Genomic DNA, 18,063 nt, shown 5'->3' on the forward strand with positions numbered 1-18,063 from the left:
GATACACCCAATAGAGTCATGATTTTAGAAAAATCATGAATTTTTGTCCAATACCAACATTGGTCATTTCATCCTTCAATGATTCATACTGTATGATCACATCCCTCCCATTTAAACACATATTACGTAAGAACCCTATGGACTCTGGTGACACCGTGCCATTTCCATTAGCAGCAACATCAGGCCAAGCTATGGCTACCATGATGTTTTCCATGTAAACCACCCTGTACAGTCTTAACTGTGAAAGTAATGCGTAACTGCGGGCATGATTAGGTTTTGCGATGCTGCACTCCACCAAGTGCTTTCTTTTGTTCTGGTTAACTGACAAAGCTCATAAATAAGCATTACTAGATTCTTAGTGAACATGGCATCACTAGCAAACATTTATCATTATGTACAGTCCATTTGGTGTTAAATGAATAGTTCAACATTATGGGAAGTACATTTAGCAATTTTCTTCCTGTAGAGGTTCAACCTTGTTAGTGCCACAGGCTTTTTTGGCATTGCTAGAGGAACTTCGCTTAGGATCTGATTAGGAAGAGCTCAGATTATCAAGCCAAGCCAAGTCATTACAGAGCAGAAATATATTGGCAGTAACAAGTATTTTCTTTTGACTCCCTTTTATCACTTTATCACAACCTTGAAAGCCCAAACTGCTGTTAAGAAGTACTCCGAGTGGGCTTACACTTATCATATATGATGGGTACAAGATTCTTACAAACTCTAGAGCTGCTACCTTGAAATCATAGTCCCATAAACTTACAGTGTTTTCTGATACTTTGTCTCCTGTAGTGATGGATTCAAAGAGGTGATGCCATATGATCACTTCCAACCTCTGCCTCGGTGAGTAACTCCTACAATCTTTCATTTTAAAAGTTACGAGAAACAGTACTTCACTGCTGTCTTTTGTTTTTGGTGAGATCTAACACAGGAAGTGAGTGGGCAGAAAGTGTTCAGAAATTTGTGAGTGGGATTACTGGTTGGAATATACCTATTAATGCACAGTGAAGTTACCAGAAGTACAAACACAGGTAGTAACTAGCTGGTTGATGTAGTGGAACATTTTGCTGCTAAAGAGCCAGATGTTTCACTCGGAAGCTGGTGAAGCCCAAAGCAGACTGAAAGTGAATGTTGGACTTAATTCATCGGGTGGAAACAATCATGACGCCAAATGAATGATAATCTTGGTTGTGTAAATTGAATTCTGTAGCTGTTTATAAACAAGTTCAGCATATCAGCCTAAAAGGTCATAATATATAAACAAAAGTTCTATGTTTATAGCATGTTTGGCAAAATACGGGCAAACATAACTTAATTAAAATTAATTAAATTAACACAGGTTTCATTTCACTGGAGTTTTGATAAATCACAGGGACGGGTGTGATAAAAAATAAAATGTAGTCTGGTTTGTGAAAGAAAATTAAGGTCCTATTCTGTTTGAATAACATTGAAAATACCTGCACCAACCTACCAACATTTTACATGGAGAAGGAGCAAATGGTGAAAAATCATCTTCATTCATTGTGTTTTAAAAACAATTACTTTGTTCTGTTCTACAGCAGCTGTCTCCCAAAGTACAGCACTACTCATCAATCACACAGGCCTCTCTCCTCCTCAATCTGACTTCATCTATCCATTGGGGAGTGTGAGCAATCCAGTTCTGCATATGATTTTTTTTGTATACTTACTCCCAAAAGTAATTGGCTTTGTTATCCATAGATGTGGTGTTTTCAGCTCTGTGAGCTCAGCTCCTAGCACAGTGGTCCTGTTCAGAGTGACTGGTGGTGACTGCTTCACACTCTGTCATAGGGAGAGAACATAATAAGCCATCGTTCCTTTTAGACATGCTTGGCTAAAGAAAAAAAATTATATTCATATGCAGCAAATACTTTTTGTAGGAAAGTATTTTAATCCACATAGCAAGGAAATGTTCATGTTTAATGTATCTGCACTGTCCACTGTCAACATATTTAATTTGTGTTCCTTCATTATCCAGTCTTGGCAACTGACGCATGATTTATGTTTTTATAATTATGCTTGGGCAACTCAGAACCCTTTGGTTAAGGAAATGTTGTGGCCTTGGATTAAAAAAAGTTAATGATGACTTGAAGTAAAAGAGAAGATGTGCCGACTTTTTCAATATTTAATCAAAAACCACCATCTTATCTAACTATAAGAATTCCGTCTTAAAGGACCACAGTGTAGGATTTAGTGGCTACTCTAGAAACATGGTGGTGCAACATGGCAGGCTTTGTGGAAGAGGGCCTGCTCCCTATGTACAGTACATACAATATGAAGGGCTCATTCTAAGCTAACAAAAACACACATGATTATGTAGTTTCAGGTGATTATACAATAATGAAAACATAATTATGAATATTATATTCCATTTCTGCCAATATATATCCCCATAAATCCTACATACTGGTCCTTTAAGACAAAAAAAATTCTGCTTTGAATAATAATTTTTATTGTTATTTCCCCAAAACATTTGATTATCGTCCAAAAGTCTTGAAATCACACCAACTCCTTCTCCCTTATTGAAATATCCAGAAACTATTAATATGCAAATGTTTTCCATTTTCAAAAGTTTATCAATTGGATACATATGTCTCCTACTTCACTGAGAAGTCCATTCTCAGTGCATATGTACAGATGGCTAAAGTTTCCACATCATCCAAATTGCAAGTTGGACTATGATTGGCTTCCAAACTAAATGTGATGTCACAAAACCTGCTCCTATGTCCTAAAGTGAGATTTAAGGTGAGCACATCGCTCTTCAGCAGACTAATGTCAAAACAGCCTTCGTGTGTCAAACTCTGCACGTACGTCCTTCTGCACAGTGAATCTCAAACATCCAAGTCAAGGAACAATAAGCAAGACATAATTTTTGAGTAGAGGGGGGCTTTAACCAAGTGTTTTACTCAAGGGTGTAGCCAGGATAATAGAAATACTGAGGTTATGCGTACCTCCCCCTCTCCATGAAGATTTTGACACCAAAAATAAAGTCTCTAAAATTTCTGAATTGTCTTGATTTTTTGCATTTTGTTTAACCAGTTGACTCTTAGTAAGTTGTATTGTCTGCAAATGTTTATTTCCCAACATTAAGATCTAGATGTGTTTTAAAGCCTTCTCCACACTTCCAGGATTAAACTAAAGAAAGTAGTCTTAATTTATTGTGTAATGAAAAAGACTTTAAAAGAGACTGTAAAAAAGTGTTCAAAAAAAAAATGTAAATTTCCCCAAGGTTGCTAAAACCTTGGAAACGACCTCAATGTTGTCAATGGTAGCCTCAGACCTTGTTTTACTACAATAGACCTACTAACACTTTCCATCCAGGTTGTACCCAGAATCAAGAGTTTTGTACACTAATTCATTGTTAATCTCGTTCATATTAAACTAATCAAAGATGCATCATGCACATGGCTGCTGGCAACCTAGTTTCAAACAAGGGGAAAGAATGGGAGAAGGCATCTGCAGTCACTTTGTTAAAGATCCTAATGAAACTGTAAAGACTAGTAAGAGAGAGACGTGAGGCGTTTCTGCTAAGATTTGTAATGGCTCCACCACTGAAAGCCTGGCACCTATTTCTTTGCCATCTCTCCAGTGGGTAAATGTAACATTTTTATGTTTGCAACAGGCTGTTGTGCTGCAAATTAGTATTTTTGCTCAGTCATTTAGATAGGTTCATTAGTATAATACTGCCTAGTTATCGTCCTCACCTGCCTTTATGTTTTTTGGAGTATTATCTGGGCCTGGTTGTAATTATTGACAGCTAATTCTAAAGTTTAAGGTAAAGTGTAAAGTGGACTAAAATTAAGTGTCAGAGAAGCTCATCATATTTTGTGTGATTTAAAGCAAATCTCCACAGGAACAGTCCTGATGTAAGGCTCTACCCTCAACCAGTTCATGCAGTATTTTTGCCTCATGTCTCTCCTGCCACACCTCCCTTTCAGCTCTCCCTCAGTGTTTGAAAACCTCTGGTCTAAGATAACACAAACTCCCCATAACATCTTAATATATCAATCTGTTTACATAAACATTATTTTCAGCATCCAGAGACATAAACATACTCTCACCAAGCACATTACTGGGAACACTATACTAATACTGGTTAGGGCCTCCATTTGCTCTTAAAAAATCCTCAATTCTTTGTGGCAAGGATTCCACAATATCTTGGAAACATTCCTTTAAGATTCTGGTCCATCTTGACATGAATGCATCACATCATTTCTGCAGATCAGCTGCACATTCTTGCTGCTAATCTCCCATTCTACCACATCCCAAAGGTGCTCTACTGGATTCAGATCTGGTGACTGGGGAGGCCATTGAAGTACAATGAACTCATTGTCATGTTCATTAAAGCAGTTTGAGATGCCTTTTTCTTTGTGACATGGTGCATTATCATGCTGGAAGCACGCATTAGAAAATGATAAATTGTGGCAATAAAGGGATGCACATGGTTAGCAACAAAACTCAGTGCCAGGCTGTGGCACTCAAAACATGATTGATTGGTATTAAAGGACCCAAAGTGTGCCAAGAAAACATCCCCCACACCATTACACCACCACCAGCAACCTTGACTGTTGACATAAGTCAGGTTGGGCCCTTGGACACTGTCGACACCAAATTCTGACCCTACCATCTGTGTACCTCAGGAGAAATCCAGATTCATCAGGCCAGACTACGTTCTTCCAGTCTTCAACTGTTCAGTTTTGGTGAGCCTGTGCCCGCTGCGGCCTCAGATTTCTGTTCTTAGCTGACAAGAGTGGAACCCAGTGTGGTCTTCTCCTTCTGCCTCAAGGTTGGACATTTTGTGCATTCTGAGATACTTTTCTGCTCACCACAGTCTAAAGAGTGGTTATCTGAGTTACTGTAGCCTTTCTGTCAATTCCAAACAGCCTGGCCATTCTCCTCTGACCTCTCTCATCAACAAGGCGTTACCTTCCACAGAACCGCAGCTCACTGGATCTTTTCTGTTTTTGGCACGATTCTAAATAAGCTCTAGAGCAGTTTCAGAAATACTCAAACTAGCACGTCTGGCACCAAAAATCATGCCACGGTCAAAGTCACAGAGATCACATTTTTCCCCCCCATCTGATGTTTAATGTGAATATTAACTGAAGCTCCTGACCTGTATCTGCATGATTTTATGCATTGCACTACTGCCACATGATTGGTTAATTTGATAATTAAGCAATCATGAACAGGTGTTCCTAATAAAGTGCTCAGGGAGTGTATGTGGTATTTTTAAGAAGAAAAACAATCTGGGTTTTTTAAATTAGGGCAGGACACATCATGAAGATGCCGCCTGTACTGTTATCAAAAAGTGTTGGTGCATCATTAAAGCTTGGTCCCTGCTCTTTGTGTGCAGCTGGGAGCAGGGCCCCTGGACCCAGTGCTCAGTGTCCTGTGGTGGTGGCTGGCAGGATCGCAGCATGCTGTGTGTGGAGGAGGACACCCACGGACAGTTCTCCCAAGTGGAGAAGTGGAAGTGCGCCCACTCCCCTCGACCTGATACCCGACAGATTTGCAACACCTTCGCCTGCCCCCAGTGGGTGGCAATGGAATGGTCTCAGGTCAGTATATTTCTGTTTACACCAGCTATCTACACTAGTAAGGGGAAACTCACCTGACGCCTTATTTGCAGGTATACAATTCACCCATTTTTTTCATCAATTTTACTTTTATATTTTTGTTGTTGCTTTATCATCTACCAAAAAAGAAACTTGATCAATCACTTATAGAGCTGAAATTAGCCAATTAATCAATTAACCAATGTACAGACTTGATCATCGATTAATCATTAAAGCCAATTACCAAACAGGAATACCAAACATCTGGTTTCAGATTCTCAGATGTGAGGGTTTGCTGCTTTTCTTTGTTTTAATATCATTGTGAATTAAATATCTTTTGGACTGTTGGTCTGACAATACAAGCATTTGAACACTTAACCTTGGGCTCTGGGAAACTGTGATAAGCAGTTCCACTATTTTTTGGCATTTTGTAGACTGAAAAATTAATAATCTAAACTGAAAAAACAATAGATACAGTAGATTAACTCAGTGGTTCCCACCCTGGGGGTTGGGCCCCCAAAGGCAAGCACAATATGATTAACCCGAGAGGAGAGCAGAAAAAAACATTTCTGCTACACAAAGTTATATTTATTTTTACAACCTTTCTTCCAATTTCTTGAAAATTACTGAATAATTTTACTTCTTCACTATTATAAAAAAATATTCAAATAGAACAATAGAAAAAAATCACTCCATCATTGAACTGGCCGCAACTGGTGGACTTATAACTAGACATAGTTTTGTTTTAAAGGGTCACAAGCCAAAAAGGTTGGGAACAACTGTATTAATCAATAATGAAAATAACTGTTAGTTGCAACCCTAACCACTTGAATTGACTGATGCTACTCATGAAGTATATAGAATGTGAACTAATGTGTGTGTTGCCATCCCATTGCAGTGCACAGTGACGTGTGGCCGTGGCCTGCGTTACAGGGTGGTTCTTTGCGTCGACCATCGTGGGCAGCACATTGGAGGCTGTGAAGCATCACTCAAACCTCATGTTAAAGAAGACTGTCTGGTCCCTATTGCCTGCCACAAGCCCAGAGGTAGGACACTAATAATTGATGGAGAGCTGTGTTTGCATTGTATGGAAACTAAGACCATAATGGGGGTTTAAAGCTCACACATGTTTACTAGAGTTATTTTTTGGATGTTTTATTGTGTAAACATTCTCCTATTGAATAAAGGAAGGCATTCATTAGGACAAGAAGGCTAATACAGTACATGCACATAAGGCATAAATGCACACTCAATCCAATGAAAGTAGTCTAATATTTTTTCACCTTACTATTTCACCATTCTCATCTCATGCACTCTTATCACTTCTATTATTGTTTTATGTACAGTATGTGGTATATGGTATTTGACTCCTGCATTTTTCCTGTGCTCCAATAAAAAACAACTAATATTATCTGGACAACTGGAATACACCATTTCATACATTTATTTTCTTTAAGTTGGGGTACAAAACTACATATCCAGCATACAGTACTAAAACATTGCACATACAAGCAACATACTCATCCCAAGGTCAATTTAAAATAGAAGCCTATTAACATACATGTTATGTACAGTGCAAATAATACATAAAATGTGTTAATATGTTTGTTTGTTTTTTCCATGGGCTGTGCTGTGTACACATGCGTGCAGTCTTCAAGTGTATGATAGTGGAATGAACAGCAATGCAGGTGTGAATCAGGCCATTTTGCCAGTCGAGCTTAGGGCATTAGCTGTGGTTGTGTATGTGCTCTCCTTAGTGCCCACAGTCACCACCCTCACCATAAAAACAACAGGTTTCATTTACATCAGCTGCCATCACGTGGCCCTAATGTATGTTCCATCTTCCATCATAAATGAGCATCCCTCCTTTTTAAACTGCTGGATTTTTAAAAATCTATCCTTCTTCTTCTTCACAGAAGCTCATAGTATCACATGGATTACTGTATTGTTTACTGTATGTCTTTATGCCAGTTAAGAGCTTTTTCAATTATAATAGAACTCACAGTATTAGATCACAAGCCAAACTCAGATAGTTTGGAACATCTAGCTAAATAGGAGGGGTTCATTTATATTTATATTTATTTTGTAGCTCTTGGGTAAAACGTAATGGTTCCATAAGTAGTCCCTTATTGTGTTAAATCTATACAGTTTTCAAATATCACCAGTGTAGGCATCATGCATACTTAGGAAATTTGGCCAAGACCTCAAGGACCATGCCTCCATAACTATACTGTGTTCTCAGAAGCCTGGCAATGTGTCCTCAACTTGTACCTCAAGTATTGATATCATGCAATGTAAAGCACAATGAGCAAAATTACCGTGCACAGATGAAAACCATTGCTGTTGGTGACCTGTTTGTTGTTGTTTTTGTATGTAAATGACTATAGCTCATTTTCTCCAGAATGGATGGAGATATTACATCATGCACAAAATCACTCAAAAAATGCATAAATCCAATCAGCATCTTGCTTGTTGTTGTAATTTTATATCAGATGTTCTATATTATACGCAGTATATCTATGCCTACCCATTTTTGCCTTGTCACTCTCCTTCTGCTGAGAACTCCTACTGCGACAGCCCTTATCACCAATGGGGTCAAGGTCTGAATTGGCAATACTGAATACTGGCCCTTGGGATGTAAACTAATTTTCTGTCTCTCTGTCAGAATCCCTGCCAGTTGAGGCGAAGGCGCCGTGGTTAAAACAAGCCCATGAACTGGAGGAGCACCATACTGCTACACAGGACCCCACGTGAGTACACACACATACGTACATTTAGACACATACACAATATACAGTGCTCCCTCCAAATATAAATGTAAATGTAAATTATTGTTAATAATTTTTTCTGCTATATACAGAACTTATATATATGTTTTTATTTACATATGACCCAAATTAGTTTTCTAGCTAATGTGTACCTCTAATTTACTTCTAATTTCTAGTCAGCTGTAGAATGCTGCAAATGCATATGCTGTCTGTTTTTGGTTTGTAAGATATGTCAAACACATACATCAGCCCACCCACTCAGAGGCTTCAAAAATATTCGTAAATTACACAAATATCAAATTCACAAGTATTAAAAATAAAAAATACACACACACACACACACACACACACACACACACACACACACACACACACAGACAAACACACATATATATGTATATATATGTATTTAATAAAAATATTAACAATAGATCTATAAATCTGAAGATCACTTTGACATGCTATTTTTAACTTCAAGCATCTTTGTTTGTTTGTCTTAATTTTACGTGTAAAGACACCTATTGACATTAAAGGGAATGTCAGGGAATGCATCCTAGCCCCTAACCTGAGCTGTAACCGTCACAACAAAATGCCTAACCCCAAGTCTTAAAGTGGCAGTCTCAAAAGTTTCAGTCCTGGTTGCTTTGGCGACACCTGTAGTTACTGGTGACAACAAATGCGGTTTAGTACTAAAGGTCACAGTATTTTGAGGCAAAACAAACTATTTATATCTATACATTTTAATAAAGAATTCAGGCAATAATTTGCATTTTTCCATCATTGTGTGAGCAACCATGATCTAATTTTATGCTGCACATGGCATGAGTCTATGAACAGCAAGGCACAGTGAAAGGAGTTGGTTACTTCACTTAGAAATTGGAGGTGTGCAGCCTGTTGCCTGCAGTTCTTCATTTAACAGCTCGCTTTGGCTGCTCCTTCTTGTTCCATTACTCCCTTCAATATTTCAAACTGATCCACTGTCCAAGAATGCTGAAAATTTTGTAGAGAATTTTTGATGAATAATATTGGTAAGTGCTAAGCTCAGTAACAATTACATTGCATTTCCTTTGTCTACTTCATAGCAAAAGTTAAGTCATCTTTCTCCAGTTAGTTGCTTTTAATGTAAAGCTGCAGCAGTAGGAAATGTTCGGTTCGGTTATAAACAATAACTTAATACAACGTTTTTTCCATGAATGTCGCCACAAACACCCAGTTCGTAATACTGCAAACATATAAATATGCAATACTTTCATAAGTGGGCCAATGGCTCAATCACCGTTGTGTTACCTCATTTGGCGATAGATAGTGATTTAAAAGACATTTATTTAAATGAAAATCTTTGAGATTGCATCTTTAACCTTAATGGCAAGGACACACATTAGGACCGTCAGGGTGATTATGATTATGATTTTGCCATGGCGACTGATGGGACCAAGTTGGACTGGGTCTGTTCCAATCAGCTGTTTCAGTTGTTGACAGATAAAATTATGCAGTGTATGATATGTAAAGATTACGATCTTAGGTGTTCAGGTCCAGTTGCTGCCAGTTGTTCTCATAAAGATTTTTTAAAACATGTTTGATATCTGCAACTGACAAAAGATACTGATGACGCAACTTTTAAATGATGGCATACTGGTAAATAAACAGCTTTCCCTGAAGTTAGCTTTGTTTTAGTTCACTCAGCTGCAGTTCCCTCTTTAGGCTCTACGGGCCTTTATGCCTCTCCATCCAAGGTCTCACCCAAACCCTAACTTTATTCCTCTTCTTTTGGCCTTTTCAGCACAAATGTCAGTGCATATAAACAGTGCAAGCTACTGGCTGCTGTCCATGTCTGTCTTGGTTCAACAACATGTGACAGTTATTGTTCTTGCAGGATTTGTGGTTACTGAGGTGGTGTGGTTTGTCCAGTCTTTGTAGGTTTCAGCTCATCCTCAGGTTTGTCCCAAGCTCAAAGTAGTGAAGCCAGCCAAATGAAACTGCCCACACACACACACACACACACACACACACACACACACACACACACACACACACACACACACACACACACACACACACACAGACAGTGCATTAAAAGGTGTCTAAGCTATAAGTACTATACCAAAGTCTCAACTAAAGTACATAGAGGAACAGTCATCTTACAGTGGTCGCTCTCCATTCACTACTCATTCACTAAAAAAGTGTTTTGTTATTGCAGTACATTAACAACAGTCAGACAGCTGTGATATGACAGTTATTACACTCTGTGTCCACATCCATCTGGAAAACTGCTCTCTAATAATAGCAAGCAATAAAGGATATAGAACCACAGACAAAACCAACCATAAGTTCATTGCAAGGAAACATCACACACAGTAGGACTCAACAAGGCCCATCACTGCGAAAATGTTAAATAAATCAAAATAAAGTTGGTAGTGAGACAGGTACAGAAAGATCATAGAAAGTAAATTTAAATTAATTTTTAGGAAAACCATACTGCTTTATCTTTATGATGTTTAATAGACAAATGCATTTTTAAAGTCTGATATCTGTCAGCATACAAATTGCTTTATTTCCTGTTAGTACAAAAATACTAAAATCTGTTTATTTTTTTGTTTGTTTGTTTATCAAATAAATGACAGTAGATATTATAGGCATCCTTAAAAAGTAATAGAGTAATAAACAAGGTAGTGTGTCTCATTCTCAACTTTTACATTAATGTTCCTTGCGGCTTCACTCGGAAATGTTATGATTAGGAAGAAAATTTTTTTCTTCTTTTACAGGCTGCATCACTGATGGACTTAAAAAGTTTTTTTGCGATTGAAGCCTTAGTTAATAACCATCCCGAGCATGAGGGACACTCGCCCCCATTTCTAACAGTGAATCCAATACATTCATCGAGCATTGTTAATGAGTGAATTTAGCTGCCTTTTTTATCAAATCTGGCCATTAATTCCTGTTTCCTCACATGCTTTATGTAAAGCATTTTGCTGGATATCTGTGTATTCATGCAGTTGGTATGAATCAACACTTGACAAAAAAGGGAGAGACAGTTGGTCAGATTATTACTTTGGTTTTGCAAAGGGTTTTTTTTAACCTCTTCTGGTCAGAGCACAATGGTAAAAAAAAATTTATAGACTAATCTGATTTAAGAAGCTCCTCAAAACTGGCTTATTCACAGTGTTTAATAGTTCATTTAACTGATTTTATTTTCTTTGCACATATGAGATGAAGATTGAGATATTACATTTAATGCAGTGATGTTAGAATGCAGAACAAGATGCAAATTGAATCTCCCTCTCAGCGTGTTTTACCATACTAGGGTCTCTACTGTTGTCTTTATGTTCATCTGACAGCATTCAGAACTGTGTCGCATTCAAAGTAGTGAATGACTTGACTTTACATAAAAGTGACCAGAGTGCTTGTTCAGACAAGAGACTGACATGTTACATTGCCATCAGAAGGTCAAGTTGCCATTATATCTGAAAGGTCTTATAGTAATAGTATATACAGTGTATTTTCACTCCTTTTTCATGTTGAATCAATATTTTCAGGTATACATGTATATCCCAATGAACACACACACATCCTTGTTTTATTGTATTTGTTGTGGCCCATCGTTGACATAATGCATTCCCTGACTCTGACCACACGGATATAGTAAAACAAGCCCAGTCAGACAGACAGATAACACACACACACACAATTTATGCAGGGCTATGTGAATCTTCCAGGCTCTGTTTCCTTTCCCTCCCTTACTGATGATAAGATTGTGATTATTGCCTGCTGCTTTGGGTGGGTCTGGTCAGCTCTGATAGCCTCCCTGGGATACATCAGCTCTCAAAGCTCAGACACACCTCAAACACTTGGCAGACACAAATATGCTCGTCAAACTCTTTGCAAACATGCTCTTCAATTGTGATCTTAGACAATACTGCATACAAGCTATCGTACAGATGTTAGCTAGCAACAAACACACAGCAACTGGGAGTGTAGGAGTGTGCTTGTCTGTGTTCATGTTCAGCTCAACATGAACTCAACTGAACTCAACTGACCATAAACTCTGTTCCTTCTGTTATATTCCTCCAGTCACTTTCCTTTTGCCTCTGTTCTCTATACGGTTATGTTAATGCAGGTAAATGCACGTAGAACACATTGTACATGGGACTATAGTTTGGCCACATTCTATAGAAAGCAATCCACCCAAAATGTTGAAAGGTCATCAAACTTGACCTCTTTCTGCTACTTCCAGCTGGCCGTCAAAAAGCAGCATTGCTTCAGGAAGCTTTCAAGGCATTGCTGCGATGTTCAAGGTGGGGGTTACTTGATCGATGGGGATAGCCCAATGTTAATAAGCATTAATAAGATTTCTAGTTGTCTCTGATGTCATGTGACCCATTAAACATTGTAGTGCCCCTTAAGTGTTTCCTTCATCACTTCCCTTAACCCGAGATACAGCTTGTATTTTGACTCCACCAGCTCTGCCTACGTAATTTGCATATTTAAACTAGGTCACGATGCAGGCAGAATTAAGATAAAAGAAATCATTACAGATCAAAGATTACAGATATTAATAAGGGTAGAAGTCTAAATATCTAAATGATAAATTTGCACGCAAAAGACAAATGGGTGACAAATGAAAGGAGAAGCCAAGCATGTAGAACCCACAGAAGGCATGAACAGCATTCCTTCAAAAGCAATTCCCTAACTTGATGTTTTGATGATGATGGTGGAGAGCGCTGTTTAATGGATCACTCTAATATCTTCAACTGGATTGAGCTCCTGTTACTATGAGGGCCACAACATGGGATTCAGACCATTTCCATTTTTTTTCTTTTCATTTGTTTTTCATTTATGCATAATTTTTTTGGTCATTTGTACAGGCTTTTGCTTTTATATTTTTTATTTCAGTCTGTGTGACTGATCTTGAAACTGACAGGACTGTCTGTCAAAATGTATACCGCCCCCCCTCAAGAGAGCCCTACGGAAAGCTTCAACTCCAGGGAACATATCTGCTCACTTGTGTTCAGTTGCCATAACAAGCTCAATGTTGCACATTACCTCTAGTGCATCTGCCAGTTAGCAGCTTTAGAATTTCATTACATAAAACAGGTGGAGTTATTAGTCGCTACAATATTGTCAAGTATAATGGTTGGTAGTGTATTGTTACCTCACTAGTATGTTGGGTGTATAGGGAAGAGACATAGTCAACTTAAGCAAATTTTCACCATAGTTTTTCACTATAAACATGTTATCTGTTTTATACAGATTGGAATGGAAAGTAAGAACAAACTGTACTTATAATGTAGTACACTTTGTCAATTTAATTTAAACATAATATTGAAATTTCAATAAAAAACAGGTGAGATTTGGATCTAGATAAGAAGGAATGTAGAGCATACTGAAGGTAATGTAAATACTGTCATTACAGCAAAACAGACATAATGCAAAAACACTGACTAACTTTTGATTAAACAAAACTAGGTCAGAACCTAGTATAATGGCTGGACCGCCCTTTATCTCTTTGCTTCTCTCCTACTCTCTGTGCTCACATTTACAGTGATTTAATACAGCCGAATTCCCAATAAAGCTGTTCTCATTTACATAATTTGTCTGTTTCTGTTGTCAGACAAGGAACAAATATGTAATTGTGACTGAAATGTGGCCCATTAAGATGACATGTTAACTAGAAGTCACTTCCAAGCCATTTCAAAGCTGCTGCTCTGCAGTGCTAAAATTGTTATCTGACAAAATCCCCATACACACAAGCTAAAGACAGTGGCTGTGCCTTGGTTTCAGCTATATTTACTTGTAAAATGATCACTCAGAGAGAAAGCTCATTCCCGTCTATGCAGCGTAAATTGAATGAGACGCATAAAGAGGCTTGCCTGTGGAAGGAAAGCCTAACACTGTACCCATGGGGAATACTGCTGACTTACGTCTATGGAAAGTAGCTGAGGTTTGTTGCTAGTTGCTTTTGTGAAGAAAAGTTGCTTAAGGGGTGTGAAAAGTTGATAAATCTAGTGACAAAGGCGCTAAGAGCAACAAAGAAGGAGCAACTGTCAATGGGGAAGCGCCAATACTCGACAAATGGTGTAACGTCAGCAGTCAGTCACATGGCATGCGGCTGACCGATGGTGTAACATTATAACTCACTCAGTCAGTTGGTCATGGACATTCACGTTTATAGGGCTGTCCCCGCTGTTGCAGTCCAGCCAAAAACCGAGTTTGCTCTGAGTGAAGGCCATTCAAAGATGAAGGCCTTAAATTCAGATTATTTTTCTCAAAGTAGTGTTCCCAAAGACACAAAAAAGCATGATTATAGTCTTCTCAACAGTTTGGTAGAGCAGAATTTGGTTGGTGATATCTTGTTGAAAATTTAGTGTAGTTGAAAATTTAACTTGCCTTAGCCATCTCTAGTAACACTCATTTGAAGTGTGTTAGGGCAAAATCAATTACCATGGTGGTTAAAAGAAACCAAAATTGACTGTTGAAAGGAAACAAGAAGCAAACAGTGTCTCCTGAGTCAGACCCCTCTATCCACCCAGACCTCCTCCCTACAGTTTTGAGTGTCTGTTCAGTCTTGGTTGATTAAAGAAAGTTAGATTTTTGAAACTCATCCTTGCAGTTGGTAAAGATGGAAGAAGTTGACAAGGACACTTTGTTATGGGTAGACAGTTTTTCCCTGTGTTCTCCTCTGTTTTCCCTTCCTCATGTGTCTGTCTGTCTGTCTGTCTGTCCTCAGGTTGTTCGCTCTATCTTTCTGTGTGTGTGCTTGTCTTTATGTTTTCTCCCTTTAACTGTGTGGCTACCTTGGTCCCTCTCCCACCAACTCACCTGTCGGGCTGCTTCCAATCCATTCATCAACTCCCTCATCTACTGCTTCATATAAACCTGGCTACACTCCCCAGTTTTTGCCAGATCATTCAGTCACCTCTGTGGTACAAAGCCAACTTCAGTATCTCGCTCCTCGTGTGTTTTTCTCATGATCTTCTCTAACTTCTAGTTTCCATGTGCTCGGGTACAAACCTCTAGCCTGCTCCTGTTTCCAGTCACGCTCGGCTCTTTCCTCGTTGCCAGTGATCTTCGGAACCATCGCACCTGCTCTGCTCGCCAATCTCTTCGAATCCCCACTCCCGTTACCCGCTCATCTACTTCTCAAACAATAACCTCCCATCTCACGGATCTCTGATGAACTCTATCACAACCCATTAAAATAAAATTCTTTGTTACACAACTGCTGTCTTTGAGAGTGTGTTCTGTGTTTTGGATCCAAGACTAGTTAAACCTAAACGAGTGATCTAGCCACAATGGACCCAGCATACACTACTCCTGAGACCTTTCTGTTACAAAAGGCAGTCACGAGTTAAGGAGTTATGCTCGGATAGCATGAAAAATTCTTACGGACTCTAATAGAAAGCAAATGAAGCAATGGCAAATCAATTTTCTGAACTCACTCACCAGGTGTCTATGCTAACCCCCTCTTTCTCCAATCTAGCCTCAGCCAGTCCACCACCTAGACTTGTGCATCCGGCTCCCACTCCAGCTCCTATTCCAATACAATAATCTTACTCCACAGATTGACATCCCTTCAGCAGTGAGTTGGATAAGTGCAGTGGTTTTCTATTACAATGTTCCATGGTGTTCCAACAGCGACCCCTGACGTTTTCTTCTGATCAGTCAAAGGTAAATTTCATGTGGAGTTTATTAAGAGGGAGAGCAATGACTTGGGCTGAGGCAGTGTAATCCAGTTAGCCTGGCATAACCTTGACCTATGAGGATTTTGTAACCTGTTTACGGGCTGCGTTTGATCATCATAATTTTCAAGGAAATGCTTCTCACCGCCTATTGAGGTCACGGCAGGGAAATAGAAGTGTAGCTGACTATTTTGTGGACTTCTGGACCTATGCGGCAGATGCACAGTGGAATGAAGAGTCTTTACAAGGAGTATTTGTTAAAGGTTTGAATGAACAAATGAAAGATGAGTTGGCCTCACGTGATGAACCACCTAACCTGAGCTCTCTTGTTTACCTTGCTATCAGGCTGGACAACAGAAAAGAGGAGAGAGACGCCTAGAAAAATTGGGGTGCGCCTTCCAACCAGTCTCCACTCATGTCGACTCTCAAAGGCTCGCAAGAGTTGGGGACCAGTCAGATACAAACCAGGTAGTAAAACATTCCTTTCCCTCAGCTGAGGAGCCCATTCAGTTAGGACGAGCATGCCTCCAGAGGAATGGTTACAGCACACCAAGGCGGGCAATTGCATCTACTGTGGCAAGTTTGTTCATTTCCTTACTTCCTGCCCTAAACACCCAAAAGACAGAGCTAGTCATAAGATATGAGAGTACTGTTGAGACAGACTAATTCTACCTCCCCAACCAAGCCCAGATTACAGGTCCAAGCCACTATGTGCACTAGTCAGTTGTGCCTGCTCTCCTTGCCCCCGTCGATTCTGGTGCTGAGGACAATTTTTTGGATCAGAAGTTAGCAGTTCAATCAGGAATTCCTATAGAATGCCTACAAAAGCCACTCACTGCTAATGCTTTGGACAGGAGATTCTTGGCTCGCATCACTCGTCACACCGCTCGTATAACTTTGATCATTTCCGGTAACCATCGAGAAACCATCAGGTTTAATTTGATTTCTGCACCCAAAACCTTGTTAGTTTTAGGACACCCCTTTTTAAAGCATAATAATCCCCACATTGACTGACAGGATTTTGGCCTATTTGCAGTCTCCTGTGTCTCCCATAGAGGGCGACATTGAACCAACCAAAGCAATTCCTGAGCCTCCAGATCTATCATCCATCCCTGCTGAATATTATGGCCTGAGTGAAGTATTCAGCAAGGATTGGGCATTATCTCTGCCTCCCAAAGGACCCTATGACTGCGCCATACACCTTCTTCCTGGAGCCCCTTTTCCCTCTAGCCGGCTCTACAATCGCTTCAGTTTGGAGAGAGAGGCTAAGGAAAGATATACCAAGGATTCCTTGGCAGCAGGCATAATCTGACCCTCCTCTTCCCATCTCGGTGCAGACTTCTTGTCCGTGGCCCTGAAGGACCAAACCCCGAGACCCTGCATTGACTTCAGAGGTTTGAACAACATTACAATCAACAACATATACCCCTTGCTTTTGAATCCCTACAGGGAGCCACTATATTCACAAAATTTGACCTGTGGAATGCTTAGCACCTGATTCGGATAAAGGAGGGGGGCAAGTGGAAGACGACCTTCAATACACCATTGGGTCATTTCGAGTATCTGGTAATGCCCGTCGCGTTAACTAATGCCCCCCTCATGTTCCAAGCCTGGGTTAATGCCGTTCTGAGGGATTATCTCCACTGCTTCTTTTTTTTGTACCTCACCGACATCTTCTCCAGAAACATGATTGTTCTTCCCGCCAGGTACTACAAAGATTGTTGGAGAATAAATTGTTTTTCAAAGCTGAGAAGTGTGTGTTTCATTCCAGCAACTTGAGCCTCCTGGGATCATCATCGAGAACGTGCAGCTGAGGGCTGTGTCTGAGTGGCCACAACCTACATCCAGGAAACAGTTGCAAAGATTTCTGGGTTTTGCCAATTTCTACCGAAGATTCATAAGAAACTTCAGCAGAGTTATAGCCCCCCTCACCAAATGAACCTCTTCCCCCATTCCTTTCACCTGGTCCCCTCAAGCTGGAACTGCCTTCAACAAGCTAAAGAACCTCTTCTCCATGGCTCCAGTCCAATGCAGCCTGACCCC

The 18,063-nt window shown here is 39.6% G+C and overlaps 2 protein-coding genes across 3 annotated transcripts in view; both read left to right on the top strand.

Moving 5' to 3' along the window:
• Positions 1–15,583, top strand: part of LOC120791725 (ADAMTS-like protein 3) — a 174,481-nt gene extending 158,898 nt beyond the window's left edge. The window contains exons 12-16 of one of the 2 annotated variants that reach the window (XM_040130335.1): positions 793–843; positions 5,375–5,579; positions 6,475–6,622; positions 8,242–8,326; positions 15,330–15,583. In XM_040130335.1, coding sequence (XP_039986269.1) covers positions 793–843; positions 5,375–5,579; positions 6,475–6,622; positions 8,242–8,326; positions 15,330–15,492 — 652 coding nt within the window. In that variant the 3' untranslated portion in view covers positions 15,493–15,583. Of the gene's footprint in view, positions 1–792; positions 844–5,374; positions 5,580–6,474; positions 6,623–8,241; positions 8,331–15,329 lie in introns of those variants that run through there. The other variant, XM_040130344.1, reaches the window with a different exon arrangement.
• Positions 15,584–15,990: 407 nt separating this feature from the next.
• LOC120791718 (ADAMTS-like protein 1) overlaps positions 15,991–18,063 on the top strand; it is a 49,393-nt gene continuing 47,320 nt past the window's right edge. The window contains exon 1 of the mRNA XM_040130321.1: positions 15,991–16,009. The gene's annotated coding sequence lies outside the window, so the exon portion shown is untranslated. The remainder of the gene's footprint in view (positions 16,010–18,063) is intronic.

This window comes from Xiphias gladius, chromosome 1 (assembly GCF_016859285.1).
Source record: "Xiphias gladius isolate SHS-SW01 ecotype Sanya breed wild chromosome 1, ASM1685928v1, whole genome shotgun sequence".
Classification (NCBI taxonomy): Eukaryota; Metazoa; Chordata; class Actinopteri; order Istiophoriformes; family Xiphiidae; genus Xiphias; species Xiphias gladius.